Consider the following 25,175-nt stretch of genomic DNA (forward strand, 5'->3'; position numbering starts at 1 on the left):
CTGATCAATGACATATAAACACATCTTCACCAAATCGATTAAAAATGATCACAGAATATAAATTATTTCAGGTGCTCTGTTTCTAGGTGTCCCAGTGATACTTGTTATCTGAGAGTGCTGTCTTTATAAATCCTGTGTTTTCAGCTTGCTATCTCCTTAAATCAAAGCAGAGGATTAGGAAGATTTCCGCAAACAGAGGTCTGGACCCAGCAACTGGTAATAACACTGACTCTTCACAGGAGCTATAGCATAAATTCTAAAAGATTTTTTGAATTTTATATTATTTTCATTTTAAAGGAAAAGAGCAATTTTTAATGAGTAGCTGATGCATACTGAACATGCATTAAAACTGTGCCCCCTTGTGTATTTTCATATGCTTTGAACACCACAAAACACACTGAAGTACTAAAAAGCCCACAACTGGATTAAGTTCAGCTCAAGAAAATCTTTTATGAAAAATTAATAGCAACACTACAAACTATGGTGTTTTCACTCCTTGAAGGCACTATTGTAATTAATAAGTCATTCAGAGTCTTGAAGTACATGAAAGAAAAGTTCAGTAATTTCCTTCATCTGGATGAACCCAATTTTCATAAATGGTAAAGACTGTCTTTGACTTACTCATATGCATATTTAACTTTTGTACAAACGAAGTACACAGGTGAAGTGATTTGCTCAAATCTGCCCATGGTAGATCAAGAGTAGACTGGAACAACTCCTGACATCCCCACCTGCTGCCTTTCCTCTAGAATCCACATTGTTTCTCCTAAAATCAAAGCTCTGTCTTATTGTTTAAAGTTTAAATCAAAATAATATATTCTACTTTCCAGAGAGCACTTACATCCTGGAGAAGTTTCTCCAAGTTTTCCTGCAGCTCATAAAAGTACCGAGAAGTAATAAGACCTTCACGTGATTTATCTAGGCAATCTCTGGCCAGTTCAATAACTTGATGATGAATGAAACTTAGGACCCCATCTGCTAATTGCAGCACGTTCTCTGGAGCATTAGAGGCAATAAACTCAGCCAGCCGTTCTTCCATCTGCGCCGTGGCCTGAGTACAGAATAAAGAGAAATTACTCTTAAATTTTACTATCCCAGAACTTAAAACATAAACAAGTATGGTGCTAAAGTAACATATCTGCAACTCCAAAACACACGAGGCTTACAAAATATTCCGAAATACAATAGCATTTTGCTGAAAAGAAAAATATCATACCAAAGGCAAAAGTTACGTTCACATGAGCAAACAACAAAAATTAATCAGAACCCACTTTCTGAAAATGCAAATGACCATAAAAATATCTTGGTCCTTAGGCTGTATTCCTCCCTGGGTCTCCAGAGTACGGACATAAGATACGAGGCAGTTTTCTGAACTTTTAGGCAAGACCATGGAAGCTGAAAATCATTGCCCCAAGCAATAGACACATGGCATTTCTATTACTATAAGCCCTGATATCCTCTCTCCAGAGAAACATCTCTTTTTGCTATTGGTAGAACAGGAAGGAACGACCGTATCGACAGCTCTGGGATACACGATCTTCTACACTCATTTCAATGAGTTGTTAACTTTCAATATAAAGCAAATTAATGCCGTTATACAAGGGAATAATGAGAGAAAGTTATTCAACATATTTTGAAATTACTCTAAAATAGTTTTTTTTTAAGTGTATATGAAACTAAGCAAAACATCCCTCTTCCAGCCTTGATCTGATTTGGAATTTAAAGAAAAAGACAAGGATTAGTGAAAAATATATGGAGGCACTGGCTTCATAAACATCATAAACAGACTGAACATCCAGAGCATGGCCCTTCTCCTCATTCCTGCGAGCATTTGCCACGCCAATAAAAGACATGAGAAATTTAGTAAATACGATCTACATACACAAATACACAAATTTTTTCTATTTCTTCTACCACAGAATTAACGCATGAAGCAGAGAATGCAGCTCCAAACTCGCAGCAAAGTGCACTGCTTGGAAATCAGGGGTAAGAGCTGCATCCCTCTCCAACGAGCACTACAAATTAATTCTGAGCTTGGTCACAAGTTCCTTGAACGTGTTATTCAAAAAGTGATTCCTTACCTTTGGGAACCTTTCTTTGTACACATGGTTCATCATTATTATTTCACTGTCAAAGGAAATTGGGGAGCGACCCGGGCTAGAGGAGAAAAGAAAGTACATTATCGTTTACAGATATCACATCAAACCCCTCCAAAATCCAGTGCTGGTCATAATGCTGCCACGCTGACTGCAGCCCTTCCAAAGCTTTGCCTTCACTTCAGTCATGGGCAGACGCTGAATTTCAGAGAAAATCCTAGCAAGCAATGGCACTCTACAGCCCTCACTGTCAATTCATCTGCAAACTGCTAACACTCCTGTCTTCAGGTCAACTCAGGCAGAAACCCACCTATTTTCAGTGAACGCGAGCCCTACCATACAAACATGGAAAAAAATCAGTAGATTTGTTGCAGGTACATCTCTTATTTCGCTCGTTCTCTTCCTGCCCTCCATGGTCGTGGTAGGAAGAAAACACTATTATTTATCTCTGGAGTCTCCAGCGCCAGAAAGGGGCAGAGTAAAACGGAACAAGGAACTCGAGATGACTTGCTTTTCTTTGTCTGAAGAATACCACGCCACAGGAAGGATGCATGAGCAGTGTTATTCAGCTAAATCATATAAGTACCACAAGCAATAGGGACAGAATACTTTTACGAAAACTGCACTCCCTTAAGGCATGATACACCACGGATGCATATGCATGTGCATTTCAAGGCACACCAAAAAACAGGACACTGCATCTTGACAAACTGCATTTATATGAGTGTTTGGGTATTTTATTTTAAAGAAGAGTTGCATCTGATTTCATCACATCTGATGGCATGCAATGCTCTGACTCATTCTGCCACTGAGGACAGCCGGAGTGAGGTAATGCAGATAATCCCTAGCTACAGGATCGCCTACAGCATCTCATTTCTCTGGTTACCTTGTTTTAACGTTCAAGACAAGCAAGGGCTCCAATTACTTCGCATCTTAAAATCGTAAAGACAACGATCATGTAAGAGTACTACATATTGCCAACAATACTTTCTCTATGTCAAAAAAAAAAAAAATTATCTTGAATGAGTTCAAACATTTTAAACTTTCTTGTGAAGGATGAAATGAAGCTCTCTAAATGGAATAAATGCATTTTAAACTTGGAATGCATTACAGTTACTACCTTGCTGCTAACCTATTTAAAGCAAAAAAACATTCTTTTGGGAACATATATTTACAGTTCAAAGAATATTTAACTCACTGGCTCACGGAATACAGCAATACCAATCTCTTTTCATGCCTGCTGCTGGAATTCCATGAATTACATCGTGTCTTGTTTTTATTAAGGTTTATCCCTCAGCTTGGGAAAATGCACTTGAGATTAAATCTCTCACTGAATCCTTATGTTAAAGGAGAAAAACTGATTCGGATGTTTTGGATACCAAGTAAAAACACATTTTAATCACTTCTTTTGAAGAAAATATATGCCTTAGCTTGGTGGATAGCTATTTTTAATCAAGGAAAATTTTCGTCAAAAAGAAACTTCCATTTATATTCATATGTAATGTATAACATAATAAAAAGAAGGGTGAGAACATTTAAATTTCAGACTTAGAAGCAAATTCCCCCCCACATGTAGCCTGCGATCTTTATCCTTCTTTCTCTAAGACCAAACAATCTGACACAAACATATGACACTTTTTTACCGGCAGTTCATACGGAGCTGAAGAACACAGCTAATGAAGAATTTGTTTTTCAATAATGTATTATTTCTCTGTGTGATTTAAATGAGGTATAAATTACAAGGATATACAAGCCCTTTGATACTAACTAGAGAAATGTGGAGGCACATGCATACTTCATTTTAACACTAAAGCAGTCCTACTAAAATTTGTGCATGCTTAAGTATTTGCTGTCTTAGGGCTACAATAAAACATGAGGGGTTTTAAGTACTTGCTGTCTTAGGGCTACAATAAAACACGAGGGGTTTTGCCTTTTGCTTTCAAGGCACTTTATTCATCTGGATACAGGAAATTTAGAGCTATGCAGAAATCACGCGACTTGAGCTCTCCTTGCCAGCAGATGTAGTGTTTCCTTAAGGAGAGCCACAATGATACGGGAGTTTATTGGGTTCGCTTTTGGTTTTTTTATGATTCTGAAACAAAGTCATTTCTCTGCACAAGAGTCTACTGATTGGCAAGAAAGTAAACACTTATAACCCCTTGGCTTCCCTGGGCATTGGCAGTTATGTCTCTCATCTTTGGAAGCTGATTAATGCCACTTTTTACCTCCTGAAATGACAGAGCATCCACACAGCTCCAGATAAAACCTGGGATCAAGGTTTAAATTGTCATTCCAAATAAAATTTGCCCAATATAACGTGTCAAATTAAATGTGGTGCTGACTATAGCAAGACTGCAACATAATATACTGCACTATAATTTTTTTATGATGATCCTCAGCCTGGGAAACTACAGAAATAATTAGATGGCTAACTGACTAACTAACCAAAGGCTGGCTGCCAGGCACTCCTGGTTACTTTACAGCACCTTTGAGACACAACCAGGTGAAAACGAAGCCAGGACTGGGCAGACAAGTCAATGCCACCGAGGGAGAGCGCAGGGGAATTTAGAAAAAAAAAAGAAAAAAAGGAGTTTAATACATTTTATTGGCATGACAGCTTTTCAAATGCAAAAGTTTCACACATCTATCTAGCACCATAAATTTCACATACAGAACTAAACCGGTCCAACATTCCAAGCCGCACAAAGGAACAGATTATTTTCTGTAAAACAGAGGACGCATACTGCGCACGTGCATAACATTTTAAGGCAAAAAGCAGGCTGCTTCTCTTTTCTTGGTCTAGATAGGTAGGTCAAAGAAATTATTACTGTCAGTGAGTTTTTCATTTCAGCAGAGCAGACATTAGAAGAATAATATCTGTCCCCTTAAGCTTAACAACAGAATGAAAAACTACTCTCTTTTCCCCTTCTTCACCCTCCCTCTGCTTTATGAAACGATGCGGTGGTAGGCTTCCAGTGACATCTATCTCCTGCAAAGGTTTCCAGCCTTCAACTTGTCAAAACTCACGTGTCTTTTTATCTGATGCTAGAAAGTGAAAATAGCTCATAGACAGATATTTCAAGGAGTAGCATTTATAGCAATAAATTAAATCTTACAAAATCTAGTTTAACTGTGACTAAATAAAACTGAGATGCTTATGAATACCTAATTTTTCCTTCACTGTGACAGCTGTATTTATTAGGAAAAAGCAGAGAAGCTAACAGCACTGTGCTCCCCTCTGGTTCTACCCTGTACACAAAGGTTTAATTAGGATGTGTTTACAGCATGTTGCCGAAGTCAGTGTCCACAGGAAAATTAAAACCACAGGCCTTAATTTTCTGTCGTTTCCAGACACACAAAATAAGGAATTTTAAAACCAGCGAGCTGAAGTTGCATGAAGTGGAAACTAAGTTAAACCTTCTGCTGAAAGTGAGCAGAGCACCAGCCTTCCCCCAAGAAGTAAGTGTATAAATCTTTACCCTCATACAAATTACATCAATACTACAAGTAAGTCAGGAAACTCCCCATGAAAAAAGAGACAATAAAGCAGAAGCAAATATGGCCGATCTACATTTGTCCATCAAACTTCAGAGGAAATATGACTTGGTGCTTCACACAGACCACAACAATTAAACCTCGGGGCCTAATCCTGTTTCTGGAGAGGACAATGACCAAAGGAAAACTGAGCTCGGTACAGCAGAATCCATCTGCTAAAGTCTGAATTTATGTAACAAGCACAACAATGGTGAAATACAGTTTCCCACAGAACTACAACAATCTATACCATGGGGGAAATAATGAAAAAAAATTAAACATGTAACTTTAGATTATTTTTCAGTATTTATTCAAGGATCCTTCTTCCTGCATAATCATAACCAAACAGCACCGAAAGTCCACACCGGGCAGTTATTTTAGTGCTGCTAGAAAAAAGGGAACCCGAGGCAAAGCAGAATATATAGTAACTCTTATGCAACAGGCAAGGGGTGAAATAGGACCGTAAAGAGCCCTTCTCACTGAAAGCTTTGAAAAGTAATTTCTGAGTTTGTTTACATACTTTTTGAGGGTTTTATTCATTTTTACAAACACTGAGCTTCAGCTACATTGAGTCTGTGGACAAATACTATTTGTGACTGGTTTTGCATCGCTGAACTGTTTTCCAGTTCAGCCCATCTTTATACTAGGAGTGACATTCTTTTGAATGTAAGTGTGTGTGTGTGGGGTATTTATAAATATAATTAATAAACTAATAAATAATAATTATTAGATATATTAGATATATGAGAGGACATTAAGGCAAAGGGAATACATTTCAATTGCAATCTTTTTGAAAGTAAGGACTAATAAGCTTTTTCTACAGACCCACACAGGGGCAGCAACTAGCTCTTTCCAATACTTCAGGGTTTTTTCTGCATGCCAACAAAGACTGGGGCTGTTTTAGACAGAAAACACTAGAAAGTTCAAGTAATGAGCAGTACAGAGGGCAAATAAGGATGACCAGTTTTCCCTATAATAGAAAACCATAAAGATGGTGAGCGAAACCAGAAGTTAATACATTTTAAACTTATCACTTTGAAGAACCTTTTTAAATCAAGTTCACAGAGCTCACTGTCTTGAGAGAGAAAACAAAGAGATCAACATTATCTGTAATGCAGTTAGAATGTATTTTCATAAGAAATAGATGCCTCATGCTTCAGAATATAAAATTATTTTCCATCTCCAGTGAATCCGTGGCTGCATGAATCCCTGCTCTGCAGGGACCACCGCCTGCTCCTCCGCAGCTTGTGGCATCGGCACTTTCTGAAAGCAGCAGCATGAAGTGATGAAACCACCAAGATTACTCAAGTGGTTAAAGCTGACGCTTAAGTGCAGAGAGATGAGAGAGCTCCATAACCTGCAGGATCAATTTTTAAGATAAAAATGGACTACGTGGGCTACTGGTGTGGTTTCACACGACCTATTCTTTGTTCCCATCTTGGGTACATTTTTGTCAGGAGCCTTTCTAGCCTCTTTGTCTAGAAGCCTAGAAACTGGCATTTTCTAGGTTTCGTCCCTTTATATTCTTAATGGCAGGATCTAGCATGTCAAAAGTCAGGTTGGAGGACTGCATTTCAAAAGCACTACCCAGCAAAGAGATGAAGGAGCATATTTGATTAAGGATGATCTCATCTACTTCAGCTATATAAAAATCCACTGCTACAATCTTCAACCCGTTTTCCCTAGACAACATTACCCTGAAATACAAAAAGAGATCAAGAAAAATGGGCAGATTGGTGGGCTGAGCGAATGCACAAAGGCAGCTCTTGAAGAAGTCGTTATTGGTTAACTCTACTTTTATCTCTGACATTCTCCACATATTCCCACTTTAGCAACCACTAACGGATGGCAAGTAAAGAGAACCAGGAAAAGATGGAGGGCAGCATCTCTCTAACTTAAAAAGAGTAACAATGCCAAGTTTAGTGCAAGAACTCACACCTTCCATGCATTTTACTCCTGGGAGAAAACATCTTCTTCCACTAAAGCCCAGGATTGTTCTAAATGAAATAAACGTAGCCTGGGCATCTCTCTGTTGGTCAATAACTTGAAAGATTTGAAGGTTGCATTACAAAAAAAAAGGGAACAGTTGAGAGATTCTATTTAGGAACTACTTCTGCAGGTAATAAAGAAATATTCTGTTCTACTGAACACACACTGTAAGCACTAAAACAGGTGGGTCACATGGAAATACGTTCTTTCATTTAGCATGTGAGTAATGGATCCATTGGAGATGGATGAGAAAACAGTCTCCTGGCTTTAGCAACCAGCTCTATAAGTGTGTCACAGTTTTGGATTCCACCATTGATCTCAGTCTACCTCCTTCCCCCTGCACAAGAAAGCAGCTGGGAAAGAACCAGTGCCGTTTCTTTGGTGTAGAAATTCGGGGATTTCAAATAAGGCATGATTAGATAAGTGATCAGTATCTTCAACCCACACTGGCAGAACACCTCAAGCAATGGAGGTGCTACAAATGTGTCAGTGTACATCAGCCAACGCTACCCTCCATGACTCTATACTTTTGTTACTTTTTTCATCCAATTTGATCATTAAGACTGCTCTGTATGAACAGAACATTTGCAGCTAGACACAAGAAAATGGTAAATTTCTAGTCAAAGAAGCAGATTTTTCCAAAAGTTACATCTAGGCAATGCTATCCTCTATCTAGGAGCATAAAAGGATTCTCTGATGCTTCTAAAAAATCGTGGGTTACAGAGACCCTCAAAAACAGTCCCAGCATTTGACTGGAAGAGAGTAGATTTAGAATAGATATTAGGAAGAAATTTTTCACTTTGAGGGTGGTGAAGCACTGGAACAGGTTGCCAGAAGTTGTGGAGGCCCCATCCCTGGAGGTGTTCAAGGCCAGGCTGGATGGGGCTTTGAGCAACCTGGTCTAGTGGGAGGTGTCCCTGCCCATGGCAGGGGGGTTGGAACTCGATGATCTTCAAGGTCCCTTCCAACCTAAACCATCTTATGATTCTGTAACAGTGACATCTCAAAATACCAGTTCCTCTCTTAAAGAGAGATTTAAGGCTGCATCATAAAGAATGAAAAATGAATACATGTTAACAATCACTCATTAATATCAGACCATCTTTTACACTACAAAACTGTGACTGCCAATTAAGGAAAATGTCTGATGTATTTTGTTCATTTGCTTTTCATTACAGCTGATCAAACAAGGCCATTAAATGCTTATGAAAATATTACATTTTTAGGGAATTCCTGCTTAATTTTCAAAACATTAACTGCTCAGATTTTATTTTTTCATTTTTTAAGTAAGTAAAAATATCGTCTCACCAAGTGAGCTAACTCTATTGTGTGGACAAATAACTAAGCAAGCTGTGCAGTGAGTAAGGTCTGGTCTTCACATATTTCAGTACTTGCTTGTTTACAAGGACACGGTGCCCTCTGTCAAAGAGGACATTTACTCCTGCAAACGTTGCTCCAATTGGTTGGATGGACATATCAATTTTCCTTTGAGGTGCAAGGGCCAGCATGAATGCTTGGTAGTGGCAAGGGTGCTTCCGAGTCACACAGCATCACAGTACTTAGCAACGAGCAAAATGATAAAGAAATCAGCACAGTAAGTTTAAAAAAAAATTAAATGACTTCATTCTGAGCTTTGGAATAAGGCTGGCCATTATCACACTGGAAAGCAGAGAGAGATAGAGAAAGCATTCAAGAGAGGAAGAAGATTAATCACATAGTTATACGACATACTGAATTAATCTAGTCTCATCACAAATTATAAACCTACTATATGATAACTCTGCTTTTAAATTGGCTCACAGAGGTAAAATCCTCAGCAAGCTGATAACGTGTATTAACAAGGAAAAAAACAAAATTGGGCTCCACATTTTATTGTTTACATCATTCTTCCATAGCAAGAGTGTTTTATACTTCATTATGCCAACAGTAATATGTCTGTGTTAGAAAGGAAAATAATTACTTTAGTGTTGTCTACCTACAGTAGCTGTCTTATCAATAAGGAATTAGTATGACTACAGTTACACTACTCAGCAATAGTCAGCGTTAATAATGACAGCAACAGGACTGAAGTAGGACTATTGTTCAAAGAGACTTAGTACAAATCATATAACTAGTCTTTTACTACATGGCAATTTGCGGAGATCACAGTCTAAGTGTGCTACTACCTATAGTACTTACCTGCTCATGTAGATTACTGTGTAACTACATTTAGGAGATCCATATGCAATTACCATGCAGCCTGCACTGAAGTTTAGAACATACAAATAATTACAAATAATCATGAAAGGTCACCTCTGCCATGACACGATACTCACCACGGATTCTTTTTGTTACCTTAGCCTGTTTCGCTTCCTTCCATTACAAACCCCGGGCTAGGTCCTGAGCTGGGCACAATGATTCACTATTTCCACCTGCCAGAGTTTCTGAACCTTGTCCATTAATTTAAAGGCGATAGCCACCTCTGACACCCTCAGATGAGAAGCAGAAGGGAGACTTCCCCTCCTTGTCCCCTGCTCGTATAAATCCTTTTTCTTTCACAAGGTGCTGCATCTAGACGTACGCATCTCTAGACATTCATTCACTTGGTCCAGCACTAAATGCACAGCAAAACTTAAGGCTTTTGCCATGATACAAAATGTTTGTGGAGTCATTCCACACAATTGTTAGAGACCTGCAAGAAAGATGGCCCAGAGAGTTTGTGGAATCTCCATCCTTGGAGATGTTCAAAAGCCATCTGGACATGGTCCTGGGCAATCTGCTCGAGCAGGGGTTTGGACAAGATGACCTCCAGAGGTCCTTTCCCACCCCGGTCATTCTGTAATTCTGTGAAAGATGAAGTTCTAGTTGCTTCTGGTTTTAAGTATGGAAAAATCAACTGTACAAGGAAATAACCCCTGGAAAGCTATCTTTGAACAACCAGTTCTCTGAAGCAACAGTAAAAATTATTCAACTGCTAATACAGAAGTGTTTTCAGCACTATTACAAAATTGCTCTTGGGTGCAGTTCCATTTAAGGTTTTGACTTCAACTACTCTAGTTTTCATACCCCTTCAGAAGCATTGCTGGAAAAGTTATTAACAGTGACTGTAACCACTTCCTTGTATTAATGCAGCAAAATTCTGAGAAGAAACTTCACTAAAGGAAATCTACCTCCTACAGATTTAGTCCAAGATGCTTGTGGATCATGTTTTCATGGTTACTGTGAAGATACAAAAGCAGACTATGCTAACCAGTTTGCAACCCAAAACCTTAGCGTCAAATGTGAAAAAAAAATATCCTTTCTGATAGGTGAGGCGGGTTAAATGTTGATTAAAATAATTACAAAAACATGTAACAAAACAACTACAAATAACCATTCTTAGATCTGAAAGCACACATAGAAATGCAATACATGTGTCCAACATCTTACAAACTCAACAAACAACCTGAAGCTCACCTGAGACTGCGAGATCGAGGCCGCAAGGCTGGAGAATGGCGCCCTTCCTCATCAGTGATGCTCTCAGTACTGAAATGCTTTGTCAGGAAATGAAGTTCATCTGCCGTGGGCTGAAAGGGCAGCTGGTGCAGCTTCTCCTGAGATGAGCATGATGACTGAGTACAGAAAAAAATACAGAAAAGAAATGCACTAAACGCATGCATAGGGGTCAGCTAATGAATGGAAGAGGAACGGATTCTGCCAGACACTGCACACTCCAGCTGAAAAGAAAGCTACTTATCAGACCAGGTGCCTCTTTATTGTTCTCATGAGGCTAAGCCAACCCTTACGTACAATGACAGAGCTGGTGAGATCAGGAAAACTTTGGGAGCAGGCTAGATAACCATTGCATCTGATTCTGGAACCATTATAGCAGGTAATTTACTATCATGCAGGTAATTTACTATCAGGAGACAGAAGGGATGGTACGTGAGTACCAGTGCTACTCTGGAAACGACAAGGAGGTTCCTGGAGTGGTGAGCAACTTTCTTTCCCTTTCCCTCATGCTCTCTTAGCTCAGGAGTTTCACTGGCATGCAGAATGCTATGGAGCTGTGTAGACGTGAGAGAGTTTTTGCTGATTATTGGCTCTCATGGGAAATTGCTATTGTAAACGGCCAGGATTTTATTTCTTTCTTCCTTTAGCCATCAGGCTTCTTCTCTAACCAAGTAGGAAACAATAAATGAATGTAGCTGACTTTGCAGAGTTGTAAGATAAACAGAGTTTCTTGTTATAGAGTTAAACAGCTTATTCATCTTTAAATAGGTTGATGCATTTATATGACACACGTCCTGTGATAATAGACATGAAACTGTTTTAATTCGTGAACCTCAAGAAACCTAAGATTAGAACAAATATTTGTGGGAATTGTTAATAACATCAAATGTTGAATGTTCCAGGGGAAAAAATGTAGGTCAACTAATGAATGCATTTTTTTCTTGTGTGATTTTTCAATGCCCCTTTCCATTTTACAAAAGTAAGAAAATATATTATGTAAGGACAAATTAAAAATCCTCTTTAAAAACAAAGGCGGGGGAGTGGGGTGGGGAGGGGAGGAAAGGGAAGAAAGAAGTGTTGAATAACCAGAGTAGCACTGAGTAATACCAGTGGGCCTTATTAGATACATCATCCTAATCTAAGTTCCAAGGCTCCTTATTGATCTCATGAAATTGGTTATGTACACTGTTCCAGTGGAAAACCTTTTCCTATTGCTACAATGACCCTCACTCAAACTGGAAATCACTGCATCCTAGTACCAAAAGTATCGATAGGAGGACATTATACATGATATAACACGTATGATGAAAGCAGTAACTCGCCTAGCATGCTTTTCTAGACCTATTAGCTGTTGATGGAGTTTGGAAAAGAAAGTATGGCCAAGCAATGAAAGCCAAATGCTGACAAGGCTTTTCTCTGAGTCCTGCATGTTTGTAATGTTGATAGCAAAGACAAAACACTCTGAAATCACCTAAAACAGGTACATTGACATTTGTCAAGAAGCTAACAGCTACAGTTGAACTGAATTAAAACTAAGCAGATCGTTGCAAATTCTAGCATAGTCTTCTCCAGAGAATTCTAGTCAAGACTGAGACAGACTAGAAATGAGAATTTATAAACCTAAAGATCATATTCTTTGATAAAAATATAATTGGCTTAAGACTCCCGATCCACTCCCTCTGCACTGTGCAAAGGCATTTACAGAAAAGAATCCCCTTGAAAGCTTTGGGACATGCACAAACTCCCCAAGCATGGCTGAAAGAGGATGCCGCCACTTCCAGTTTTTTTCCTTCAGGCAGGTCTAGGTGCAGGGATCACGTTGGGAAGCCATCTCCAGCACAGTGTGCACACAGTGATGATTATCCAGATGCTGTATCAGCTTATACTTGTCTAATCCACACTGAAGCCAAGACGGACAGTCTGGGTATTTGATAGCCCCTACGCCCACAGCTATCCTGCTGTGCACACTGCTTATGCCAAATACAGGAAAGATTCTCTCCCTGTAGTACGGAATTATGTAAGCCCTGTTTGACTTTCAGAGCTTTCTTTGATGTCTGTCTTTGTTTCTTACACAATACAAGGAGTGGGAAGAAGTACCCGCCGATGAAAAAACAGTAATACTTTTCAAAGAAAAGGTACGTGTCAGTTGATATTCCGTTCATGATGAATAACATGAATCCTGCAATAGAGCAGCAAGTACTAAACACACTGTCTTGCAAACCTGCATTAACAGGTACTCAAGTTTTGGCATTACAAATACATGTCTTATTTAAAACAAAATTAAACTAAACCTACCACATTACGGAAGGTTAGCACATAGTTACTAGACTTAGGAAAAAAATATCAAAACTGATAGTCTAGAAAAAGTGTTAAAAACTTTATGTCTCCCACCAGCAAAATCACTGGGGGAAACAGTGCTAGTCAACTCATGGATGACCCAACAAAATCCTCCTTCCATTTTCTGTCCTTAAAACCAATCAGATCACAAAGTTTGTAATTCCAGAGAATAATTAAAGAAAGCCCAGAAGGTAAAGACCATGATGAGAAATGGACTTTCCTCTGCCAAGGGCTTCTCTAGCAGTCTTAAGGTGTACAACTTTTCAATGAAAAAGCGTAAAAGCAAAGTGAAACACTTCTGAAGCATTGATTTTTAAGTAATCACATCGCTGTATTCAATATTTGCAGCAGACTAATACAAACATCCCCCTTGTGTCTTAATTACAGATGCAGAATTAGACAACTCTTCTCCAGTAAAAAAATTCAAGCTGATACTATAGTAGCTTATATGTTAATTCTGTGTCTAGAAAATTAATAGCAGATCAGATGTTTAAAAATAATTGTATATTGGACCTTTCAACTGACTGTTCTATATTCATCTAACTTGAAAAAGGTCTCCTCCAGCTTTTTCAGTGTTGGTCTGATGATATATACCTGGTCTTCATTATTTGTATGAAAAGAGTAAACGTGTATTTTTTAAAAAGTGTCATGCCTCATTTGAAGAAAAAAAATAAAGCAGAATCTACAGGTTTCCACTGGCCTTAGACTAGGTAAATGTCTTGGTTTGTTCAGTTGGTTGGTTGGTAGAGCAGCTGATCTACGACCACAGAGATGCAAGTCGGCTCCAACTGCCATACGGAAACTCAGGCCAGCAGAACACAGAACTGAGGCTCTTCTTGGTATTTCATTTCCTATCAATACATATACCGGAAAGAAGGTCTACCGGCTTCCTTCTATCTTGCTTGAAAAAGAAATGTAATCTTGAGGACTTATCACACCAAATGGAAGCCCAAAATTCTGTTAAATTCACATCTGCAGCATTAACTCGTCGTGTCCCTTTGACAAGCCCATTGACTACTTCTTCCTTCAGTTTTAAACTCTATGCAGGAATAATACTGCTTATCAACTTCAGAGGTGTTATTCAGATCAATTCAAATTAATTCTGATCTATGAAATACTATGATAATAGTCTTGTCATAGACAAGTAGTAAGTAGGATTGGCTTAGAAATGTCATGCTAAGTTTAATAGCTCCAAGAAGTGCGTCGCTACTTACTAAGCAGCCCATTTCAATGTCTTTCTGAGACTGTAACACTGAACCAGCAAAAGGACAAGAGATGAGAGACTCAGCCATTTAGGGGAAAAGTAAGTCTTGGAAATCCAGGTTTTAATCTATTTCCTGCAGGATGGTGAATTCAGATCTACGTATGACTATCACTTCATTATACCACCCTGTTTTCTGTTGCTTACAATACTTAGAGTACTTACACGATTTGAAGTGATGCTTTTTATGTGACATGTCTATCTCAGATTTGTTGGGTTGGTTGTTTGGTTTTCTTCTGGAGAAATGTCAATCAAAATGATCTAGCTATTTCTGGGAACATGACAAAAGACAAATATGCTCTTTCCCATGTCAGAAAGCTGTGAACTTTCTAAAACTAGCTTTAATGCCCCTATTTCAAAGCAGTGACTGATATTTCCAACAGATTTTTTGTTGTTGTTGTTAGTTTTGCTCTCTCTGTAGATATCTACCCAAAGGCTGGTCAAACTATAAACTCTTGAAAAACTACTGATCACACCCACAGGTAAGAAGGACTTACACACTGCAGGCAGTTTGGTCTCCAAAGGTGTCATCTTCACAGGCATCTTGGAAGCTCTTAGTGACCACCAATGATCAAACTACGTGGAAGTCATCCACACAGAAAGGAACTGTACTTGCTCCATACTCTCATAGCTTGCACCCAGAAAAGGACTTAGCCATGGCTTACGCCCATAAAAATTTAACCTAAGACTATAAAAGCAAAAGCAGAGCTCCTTTTTAACAGCTGATCTCAGGTGCTTGACTATATAATATTGCTTGGCAGTGAAACCAGGGGCATCTTTTTCACGTTGATAATGAAACTTTCTCCAACATTTTTCTGTGCTCCTGCCCATATATCTGTAGACGCACACACACACACAGAGACTTCTCCCACAGGAGACTGAAATCAAGTCACCTGCCTTCTAAGAAAAAGAAAACAACCCCAAACCAACAAAAAACTAACTGTCTTGAAGGACAAAAGATAAAAAATTGTGGAAATTGAGCAAACTAGAGCCTGTGGGAATGTGTCTGCATGTATGAAGCTATAGAGATGAGATTAACATTGCAAAATCAAATTTTAATTATATCAATTTATACTAAAAGGAAACTTTTGACCCCGATTTCCTCTCTTGCCATATAGACTGAATTTAACACTCACCTCCTAAGGAACTGTGAGGATAAATTTGTGTTTGAGAGGCACCAGAAAGTTTATGGATTAACTTAACAGAACAGTTTACAAGGAAAATAATGATACTGCATTCAGTGTAAGATTTGCATAACATGGAGTACTGAGTCTTATTTAATGCAGGTATTACAATTATTAGGAACATACCCTAAATAGTACATATAAAACAAAATGATCAGTAGAAGTATTATGGAAAGAGGCAGTGATATGTGACCACACAGTTGAAGACACTCACCGTAACACACGTACAACAGCGTGTTACATGAAGTCTGTACAGGCCGCCTTAACATTTCTAATTTTTCTATGCTTGGCTTTGAAATGTTGTTATGTGTTATTAAACCACAACATCTAGTTTGCATAAACTAAAGTATAAGATTCATTATATGAAGTATCTGAGAGTTACAAGGGTTAACATGGTGCTGCTACCTTACTGGTATTAATGACATAGCAGCCTTTTGAACGTACAGAACTCGAGCAAACTGCAGCCAGCCTTCCTAATGACATATGTAAGAACTGAAAAGCTTCATTAGGAGGTTCAAATTATTGGAGTTGAGTAACAGCTGTGGATTATCAGTTTTTCTTTCTGCTAGCCTGTTAGCAGAGGTTTTCATACTAAGAACTTGAAGGCAGATAAGAATTTCATTTCCCAGTTATAAAAAAGCTGAGAGCTGGCTAGTAATTATGCACTATCTCTTAGAGTCCTGCCACTTCTGACACATTGTGCCTCTCAACTGGTCAGTCGAGCCAAGTGCTGCACTGGGATTTCACCAATGCTAAAGGCAAAGTGCAAGATGATAGGAGCTGGGAAATGGAGGAAAAAGCAGCAGAACCAATAATTAAAATAATTTTTTAAATAATTAGTATATTAAATAATGTTAGCAAAACAATGAAGAAAGATCAGATATTTTAGTAAAGACTCAGAAGCTGATTTGTTAGGGTGTGTTTGTACAAACTGAATTGCTTAAAAAAATCTGCGCCACTTACTGAAACTGTTGAACTGGGAGTGTTTGTTCCATATCCAGACGAAGGAAGGGAGGCCAAGGACCAGCGGCGCCCATCCGTTCTGGGGAAAAGAAGCAAGGGAAATTACTGTCAGGCATATATTGTGGCTAATACTTGGGGGAAATAAGCATTTTCCTCCCTCAAATCTCTTAATCTCGCATTTTTACTAAAGTCTCAAGTTATTCAGATGAATGAGGTATCCTATTTACTCTGAATTTTGTGAAAAAGCAGCTAGGCTAAGTTTTAAAAGCAAAATAAGGGACCTTGGAAAAGATAAAGTAAATGGGCATCAGATTCCTGCATTAAGTAGATGCTTTGTAAGTATCACCAGTTGTGCAAAAACTGGAGTTTCTAAGACAGACAAATGAAATCATCTCATTTTGAACTTCTCTGAAAAAGACAGTCACATCTCAGATTATTACTGACGCAATTCCTTGTCTTCCAAATAAAGTTTCAAATTGAGGGAAAAAAAATCATACTATATCAAGAATCACCTGACAGTGGACTTGTTTGTTTACCTCATCAGAAGGCATTCTGCCTAGCACATCGCCTGACACAGCTGGTGAATTAAATCCACTACAGCAGATCTGAACTGAGCTGAGAGGTCCACTCAAAATACAGAGGAGACAGAAATCACAGAAATTCCACCTAGGGTCTCTTTCTCCTCCAGTCAATATAATATTAGTAGTTATTTACCTATTGTAGCCAAAGAAACACGACCCTCAGGGAAAATAGTCAAAACATCTGGGAGATACTGCAGAAAAGCTCTTGTTTTACCAAGGTCAAAACTGAGGAACTATACAACTGCTTTGAGAAGAATCAGTATTGCCCTCCTTGAAACCCTCTTCTCCCCCAAAACCCGCCTCAGTGAGGATGGAAACTGGACTACATTCAGCTCAGTCTCAGTGCTTTTTCTGCTTCTGATTTCATTTCAGTCTCACATGCGTTATGTGTCCTATAACGTCTTGTGGCATGTTGGGATAGATGTCAAAGAAGTCTCTCCCTCACATCAGTCTCCACTTGTTTGTTTGTTTGTTTGATTACAGAAGATTATCAGTAACTGGTCACAAAGTGAAGCTGAACTAGTACACTTCACCGTTCCAACTTTGGAAAATTGGGGTGTTTTTTGGATACACATACATTAATGCAAGTGCATTATAAAATCAGATGTTTGGTACAGGTCTGAAATAGTGCTTAGCGCTTATAAAAAACTCAGCTGTTTTCATCTTCACAGTAATACTTCTCATCTCACTATCCACAGCCATGAAGCCTCATCTTCAGAAGAAAGTTCACTGCACACCCAGACCTAAATGCCCCTTTATATTTTTTCCAGATCTAGTTCTTTTTATTTTCAGGCACTGATACACACCGCTCTCTCTGCCATCTATCTTAGAACGAGATGGAAATTAACCCACTGTTCTACATCACTAAAAGAATATTATGTCAAGAGAGTTTTTTGAGAAGACTCATGCTTCATGCATTAAAAAAAATAAAAATAAGATAAAATCAAGCTGTAATGCAGATTTCTATTGCATGCGTGTTATAGCTAAACCCCATTTAGCCACAGGTGGTGTTTTCTTTGGCAAGACAATTACATGTGAAAGAACAATCTCAAAAACACCCAAAATAAATTAAATTCCTTTCTTAACCCTGAAAAACAACAAATGTCAGCATCACAAAGTCGCTGCCTGATGTGGTCAGTGACTGAACACCAAATTTCAATGATCTTCGTTCAGCTTCTTGTAACATAGAGGGGTACTGGGGAAATATTTAGGTCAATGCTTCAACCTCAGTTTGGCCCCTCAGACCCAAAGCAAGATGAGGATGTTCCTGACTTCTCAAATGGCAGTCAGGAATGCACAGGTCTCTCTTTTTTTTTTGCAAAAGGACAGCCTAATCCCTTTTTTACTGAGTTGCCTAACTCATGTATGGAAATTACTTCAACATTTTCATTTTGACAAAGTTAACCAAAAAAGTCTTTCTCAATCAGAAAATTACAGGATACCTCTTCATGCCTGGGCTATTTTCTGCTGATGCAATCTGGGCAAGCAATGTGCTAAGCAGTCAGGACAATGCATATCAGCTCTAATCCAGCAGAACGAAGCGGGACAAGAGTAGAAATCTTCCAAATCAAAGGCAATGGGAAAAAGACTTTAAAAGAAAATTCCTCCTTCATTTATGCTAAACATTTCAAAGTTACTTCAGTGTTTTGTTAATAAACATATTTTTAGAGAGACCTCATGCAACATTGCTTCAGGAAAATACACTTGGAAATAAATTTTTAGGTCTTTTATTTTATTTGTTATAGACTCTATGCTAGCACAATAAAACCAACAAATTTTGCCTTTAAAACGACATTTTAATTAGTTAATTGAGGAGGTATTTTTATGGCAGCTAAATGCTGTTCAATGAACAGTAGATCAATTTCAACACAAGAAGGTGCTAGAAGAACAACACACCTTTTCCAGAGCACTACCTGTTTATCATTTTAAGCCAAAATACAAATATTTCCTATTTGGATTACCAAAGAACAGAAACTGAATGCCTAAATGGGGTTATTACAGCATGAATTTGTTAGGGACACAGGCTCAGCTGCTCAGAAGCGTAATTCAAACACATACACAAACAGCAGCAATAGGATACACGTTACCTGTCTGCTCTGTGTCCGTGGCTGTACGGAAGAAATTGTACAATGATAATGAGAGAGGCAGAAGTAAAAGATGCACGTGTGATTTCTGAAAAAAAAAACCTCTCACCTTCTGTTACTGGTATTCCACTAAGATCAGTTTTAGTGAATATGGACAGAATTAACTATACATCTCCTTATTCAAACAGGAGGATTCCTGAACATGCTAACTTTGTAGCTATGACACAATCACTGCACGGGTGTCTAGCAAGGGATTTATGATTAATCACTAGTCCAACTAAGGACAATCTTGCAGTGTATTGTAGTGAAATTGTCTTTACAATAAAATGAGTTTTCCAAATGTGTTTCCTCCTCTGTCCCGAGAATCAGCTCATCACAGGGCTATAATGAAAGAATGGAAGTCACAAATGATGTCCAAACCGGATAATAAATGAAGAAATTACACCAAATATAAAAGGCAGCAAATCAGCAACTAATCATTTCTGTGATGGCAACAGGAGGAAATCAGGTAAGAACCATCTCTTAAGACCCACACAATGCCGATCAAAAGGGTACAGTGAAATATCAGTTTGTCTGGGGTAACACAGCACCACACTTGCAATGACTTCATGCCATCATATAGAAGTTATTCTGATACCACTATGTGATAATCTAATAAATACATATTGGTACTGCCAGCATAGCTATTCAGGGTGTAATGTAAGTAGAAAATAGAAACGTGTTTCTAAAACAAGCTGTGCTTAAGTGTTCTCTCCAACGGCAGAAAAACTATAGAGAGCAACATGTATACTGTAAAATGAACCACAGTATTAGATAGGACAGACTTAACCATTATTCACCTCTTTGTTTTAAAATTAGATTTAAAAAAGTGGAAAAGTATGAAAGGGCACTCTTCAGAGTTTTATTATTAAAACATTTATTTGCTGCTTGAAATTTTAGAAAGCAATGATACCGAAACATCAAGTTGAAATATGACGTTGAAAAATTATGTTAAGTTTTGACAATGGTTTCAGCTGCAACTTTTCTCCTGTGTTCCAGGGCCCAGAACTCCAAATACTGTGAAAACTGGTAAAAATTCAGTGGATTTCAATGGAACCTACTGAATGCACCACAATCAGACTCAGATACCACTTTAAAAATAAAAGTGGATGCCATGAGTCCATTTGAATTGTTTTACCAGCAGGTAAAACACTACTTTTTCCCTCTGAGGCAACAGGAAAACACATATCCACTCTGTCACATTTCACGTGCTATTATAATTTTTTTTCTTACATTAGACCTGAAAACCAAAGTCAACTTCAAACAGTATTCAAGGGCACCAGGTCTTCTAGCAAATCATCTCAACAGAGAAACTCTCCAGGATTTACCTGCCACTCAGATAAAGGGCGTACCTTATTTCATCAAATCCTAACCCTTTATTCTTCTTTGAAGTTTTGAGACCTGTCCTTTTTCTAACTAGTCCTCAAGCTGAGTCTGTCGTTCTCTGAAAATTTACTTCCTCTCAGGATGATCACACGTTTCCTGTTCTCAGATCATTTTAACACAGACAGGATTTTTTTCAGCCAAGGCAGTTTAGCAAATCCAAAATATCTTCCCCACGCTTGAATCTAATAATCCTGCTACAATGCCCGAACCCTGCTTGAGATCTCTTTTTTCCCTGTTCTTTATTTCTCCACAAAATTTAACTTTCTGTATCATTATCCATTTCTGCCTACCTGCTGGGATACGACATTCAATACACCATTTGTCTGCTTCTCCCAGCTGTCTTTATTCTTTCTATCCTATTCCTTACGCTAAATTCATCGCTATAGTATCAGATTTCTTTCCACCAGTTTGACATACAGCATGGCCAGCGTTTGTCTAGCATTCGCTGCAGGACAGACGATAGCTTCGCATTCGGGTCTCTCAGTTCTGCTCTTCTTCTAGAAATTCTTGTAAACTTGCAATTTCAATGATCAGCTATTTTCCTCATTAGAGCAACAATATACTTTTGACACCAATGCCCAAGACAGTAGAGAAAACTAAAAAGTTGCTACGAGTCAGGAGGCAGCGAATGAATGCACACACAGCTGTGCACGCCTAATTTTAGGTATGCTTATGTCTTTGTGCAGACATAGCAAAGAAGATCAGTACACTTAGAAGACACCTCAGTTGTTGAGTGAGAAGAGCATCTAGGGCTACAATTAAGATACGATTATCCTAATCATAACTGGGTTTACTGTCATTATGACTAAATTATTTGTTATATCAAATGCCCTATATGTCATCCTTCTGGGAGAATGTTCCATTCTCCCTGGGCAATATTGACTACTTAATTTACTTTATTTTCTTCTAGGTCTGAAAAGCACCTAATACTTTCTGAGTGCTGTCAAGGTCTAAACAAAAAAGAATAAAATACAATAAAATAGGAAACATAGTAAAATAGTAAAACATAATCAAAAAAACCTCTAACCCATAGGCCATTTCTAAGTAAAAGTATACAGACTGTTTGCTTGCCAGTCCCAAGAGAATAGATCCTGCCTTACCTTCGGGCAGGAACAAAGGAAAAATGAGCAGGTGCATTTGGAGAGAAGTTTCTGGGACTGTCCAAAGGGCTGCTACCTGTTTGAGAAAGTAAAAAAAAAAAATAAAACACATCCAAAACCATTTCATTTGCAGTTGCAACAAATGGAGTAAGTTTTCACTCTGCAGAACGACTTTCAACTGCAAGTTGTAGTCACAAATAATTGAAAATATGGAGCTTTGAGTCTTTGATCATTTGAGCATTAGTTTGCTAAAGAAATGTTCTGATATGGACGTATCAATATTTTTCCTCCTTTTAAAATAATTTAAGGTGTACATTTTTTTTCTTACTTTCAGATAAGTAATCTATCACACATACACAATATAGTCTTTTAATATTTTGCAATAATTTCTATATATAAGCTTTCCCTAACACTTCTCAATTTAAAACCTGAGTTAGAAATGACATTGATGACAGCCTCAGGAATAATAAATAGTAAGAAAGTATTTCTCCACAATGCACATTAAGGCTGAATGCAAAATTCACTGAGGAAAAAAAGAAAAGATAAACCAAAGGAACTGTACATGATAATAAAAGGATTGCACACATGTAAGGTGATCAGGCTATAACATATCAGCATTCACCCTAACTACCACTTTTCTGAAATAATACTTCTACAATGAAAATGAAAGTTTCAGTGAATTTATACAGCGAGGAAAAAATAACACTTAATTTTCACTTGGCACAAGAATACTTTCTCTGGGCTTTGTCACATGATGTGTAAGCTTATGGTTGGTAAGTGGTATATTGCAATGTATTTTATTTCAAAGTAAAAAGCAACCATTTCATAGAAAGCTCTTCTGAAAGCCAAAATCATTTACAGACTAACTGCAGAAACCTTTGAAAGTTATGGATGAATTAGAAGCTTCAAGTCAGCGAGTGTGCTTTCTGTTGGGCGTATTCTTAAGTGGTTTGCTCTTTCAGATCCTTAATACAAGCACAAAAGAGAAACTAATAGATAGCAAACATATGCCAACAGCAATTTCTTTGTGCACAGACAACAAAATAACATTAAAATAAGAGCAGAAAAGCTAAATAGATACTGGACAAGCAATACACTGCAAGGTACATAACTGTGGTCATCAGAAATGTTTTCAAATTTATATCCCATATAAAATGGGTTTATTTTAAAAGTCATGTTGAAAAGTCAAACATCAATGATGAGTCACCTGCAAAGGACTTACATCTGTTTCGGGAGAAGTACTGGGAGCCCAGCTCGCGCCCCCCCCGGCCAGCACCGTTTGTGAGGTTACGGTCCCATCCAGCACTGTACTGAAGCTTATAATTAAACTGAATTAATTTCAACCCAAGTTATTCACACACCTTAACTGCTACTCTGAGCAGAAAGGGAATATAAGCACTGTGCTCAGCTGAAGGTAAGATTCACTCACACTTCAGCTATACGAATGGTTCACAAAACTCGGCAGCAGCGTTTCTCCACGACTTCTTGTGAGCAAGGTGTGTGCGCGCCTGGCGAGCGCGCCGGGGCAGGTAGGGAGGAGGAGAGAGAACAAGCTGATGCCGCCTGGGGTATGAGGGTGGCCACAGCACAGCACAGGCCGGCAAACTCCATCTGGTCTACAAGTCCACGAGGGGAAAAAATAGCAGCTGGTTGAGACTAAAGCAGCCCCAGGCTGATCTAACGTGTGTCAGGGGGTGATGAGAGAACTGGAGAGGTAAGTGATTTCCAGACCACTCCACAATCTGCTCCAAGAGCAAACTAAATTAAAAACAACGGCTTTGAGCAACAGGTTTGTTTTCCTTCAGCTTGGTTTTCTTTTCTATTGTTAGTTAAGAACTAACAATGAGTTCACAGTGTCGTATAACACAACGCAAGTCTTCACCCAAAACTGGATACCATTTAAGCCATTCCCAGTATATCCCAAGTGGGAAGGGGAGAGAGTGAGCAGAAATTAATAACTAGATGATTTTTGGTGCTTCATTTATTGAGCTTATACTCGCTTTGATTCTTACGGTCACAGCGGAAAATTAGAGACATTATGCTGCTTTTCAATTCGGAGAAGACCGAGTGGTTTGACAGTCTAGATGGCACTGTGAGCTTACAAGAAAGATGGAAGAAGGGTAAGGTAGCCACAAAGTGAACAACTCAATGGTGCAGAAACACGCGCACCCTGGTAGCAGCACACGGCCAGGGTTAGGGTCACCATTCACTTGCTAGCAGAAAGCTGAAGGAGCATTTTAGGTCAGGAGGAAACACAGCATGAGTGAAGCCTTTCCATGGTTATGTAGATCTTCTAACAAAGCTGCCGGTTTTGGTGTGAACCATGGTCCTTGCCTTTCCAATGAACCCTACTGCATCAGAATGATTTTTTGAACAAAAGGCCCATTGCCCAATGCTGTTATAAACAAGCAATGAACTGCCATTGCCTTTTTATATCTTCATCAATCTTTTGTAAACTTTCCACATTATGATCAAAATAGGTTTTCAGAATAACTGAGCAAATTGGATAATGACAGTTTTTAAATTTTGAAATTAAGTATGTGGGTGTTCGAACTCTTCTGAGTCTGCACAATCTGGTACCGAGATACTACTAATTTTTAAGCAACTACTTTTTCAGATTTATATGGCATATTTCCTTCCAGACACTGGAATTTTAATTAGATCCCCTGTGAGTTGCTTCTAGTTTTAAAATGAAAAGCAATTAGTCTTTCTACTCAATTCAAGTCTGGGTGAAGTTTTTAAAACAACAACAGGGAGAAGGGGAATTACTACTTTCCCTAAAATTTCCCAGTACTGCTGCATCTGCTCCAGTTGAAGGAATTTTAATAAGAGAAGTCTTAGTGCAACGGTCTCGTTCACCAAGGCTGATCGAAACCCTATTTATTGTGTCAGCAAAGGTAAATTCCCCTGTTGCTCAAGGGTTATAGTTGGCTACTACTGAACCTGAAACAATTCTGTCTCAAGGGAGGCTGTTACACAGAATGATTACCCATTAGGTAAATTCAACACAGTTACACGGACATTAATAATTCAGGCCTGAACTTTTACATTTTCCGGACACGGGAAGAAGGATGCAGCCAAAGCATTCGTACATCCGCTGCCCTCACAGTACAAAACTGAACCTTTCAGGCAATAGACAGATGAAAGTCT

At 38.5% G+C, this 25,175-nt stretch overlaps 1 protein-coding gene across 1 annotated transcript in view; it reads right to left on the reverse strand.

Annotated features, from left to right (window-relative positions):
* Window positions 1-25,175, reverse strand: part of MAST2 (microtubule associated serine/threonine kinase 2) — a 102,864-nt gene that overhangs the window by 37,589 nt on the left and 40,100 nt on the right. Inside the window, exons 4-9 of the mRNA XM_009884653.1 lie at window positions 22,026-22,101; window positions 19,504-19,524; window positions 16,836-16,914; window positions 11,055-11,209; window positions 2,082-2,157; window positions 842-1,051 (exon numbers count right to left, since the gene is read on the reverse strand). Coding sequence (XP_009882955.1) covers window positions 842-1,051; window positions 2,082-2,157; window positions 11,055-11,209; window positions 16,836-16,914; window positions 19,504-19,524; window positions 22,026-22,101 — 617 coding nt within the window. The remainder of the gene's footprint in view (window positions 1-841; window positions 1,052-2,081; window positions 2,158-11,054; window positions 11,210-16,835; window positions 16,915-19,503; window positions 19,525-22,025; window positions 22,102-25,175) is intronic.

The sequence above is a fragment of the Charadrius vociferus genome, unplaced genomic scaffold (genome assembly GCF_000708025.1).
Source record: "Charadrius vociferus isolate BGI_N301 unplaced genomic scaffold, ASM70802v2 scaffold163, whole genome shotgun sequence".
Taxonomy (NCBI): domain Eukaryota; kingdom Metazoa; phylum Chordata; class Aves; order Charadriiformes; family Charadriidae; genus Charadrius; species Charadrius vociferus.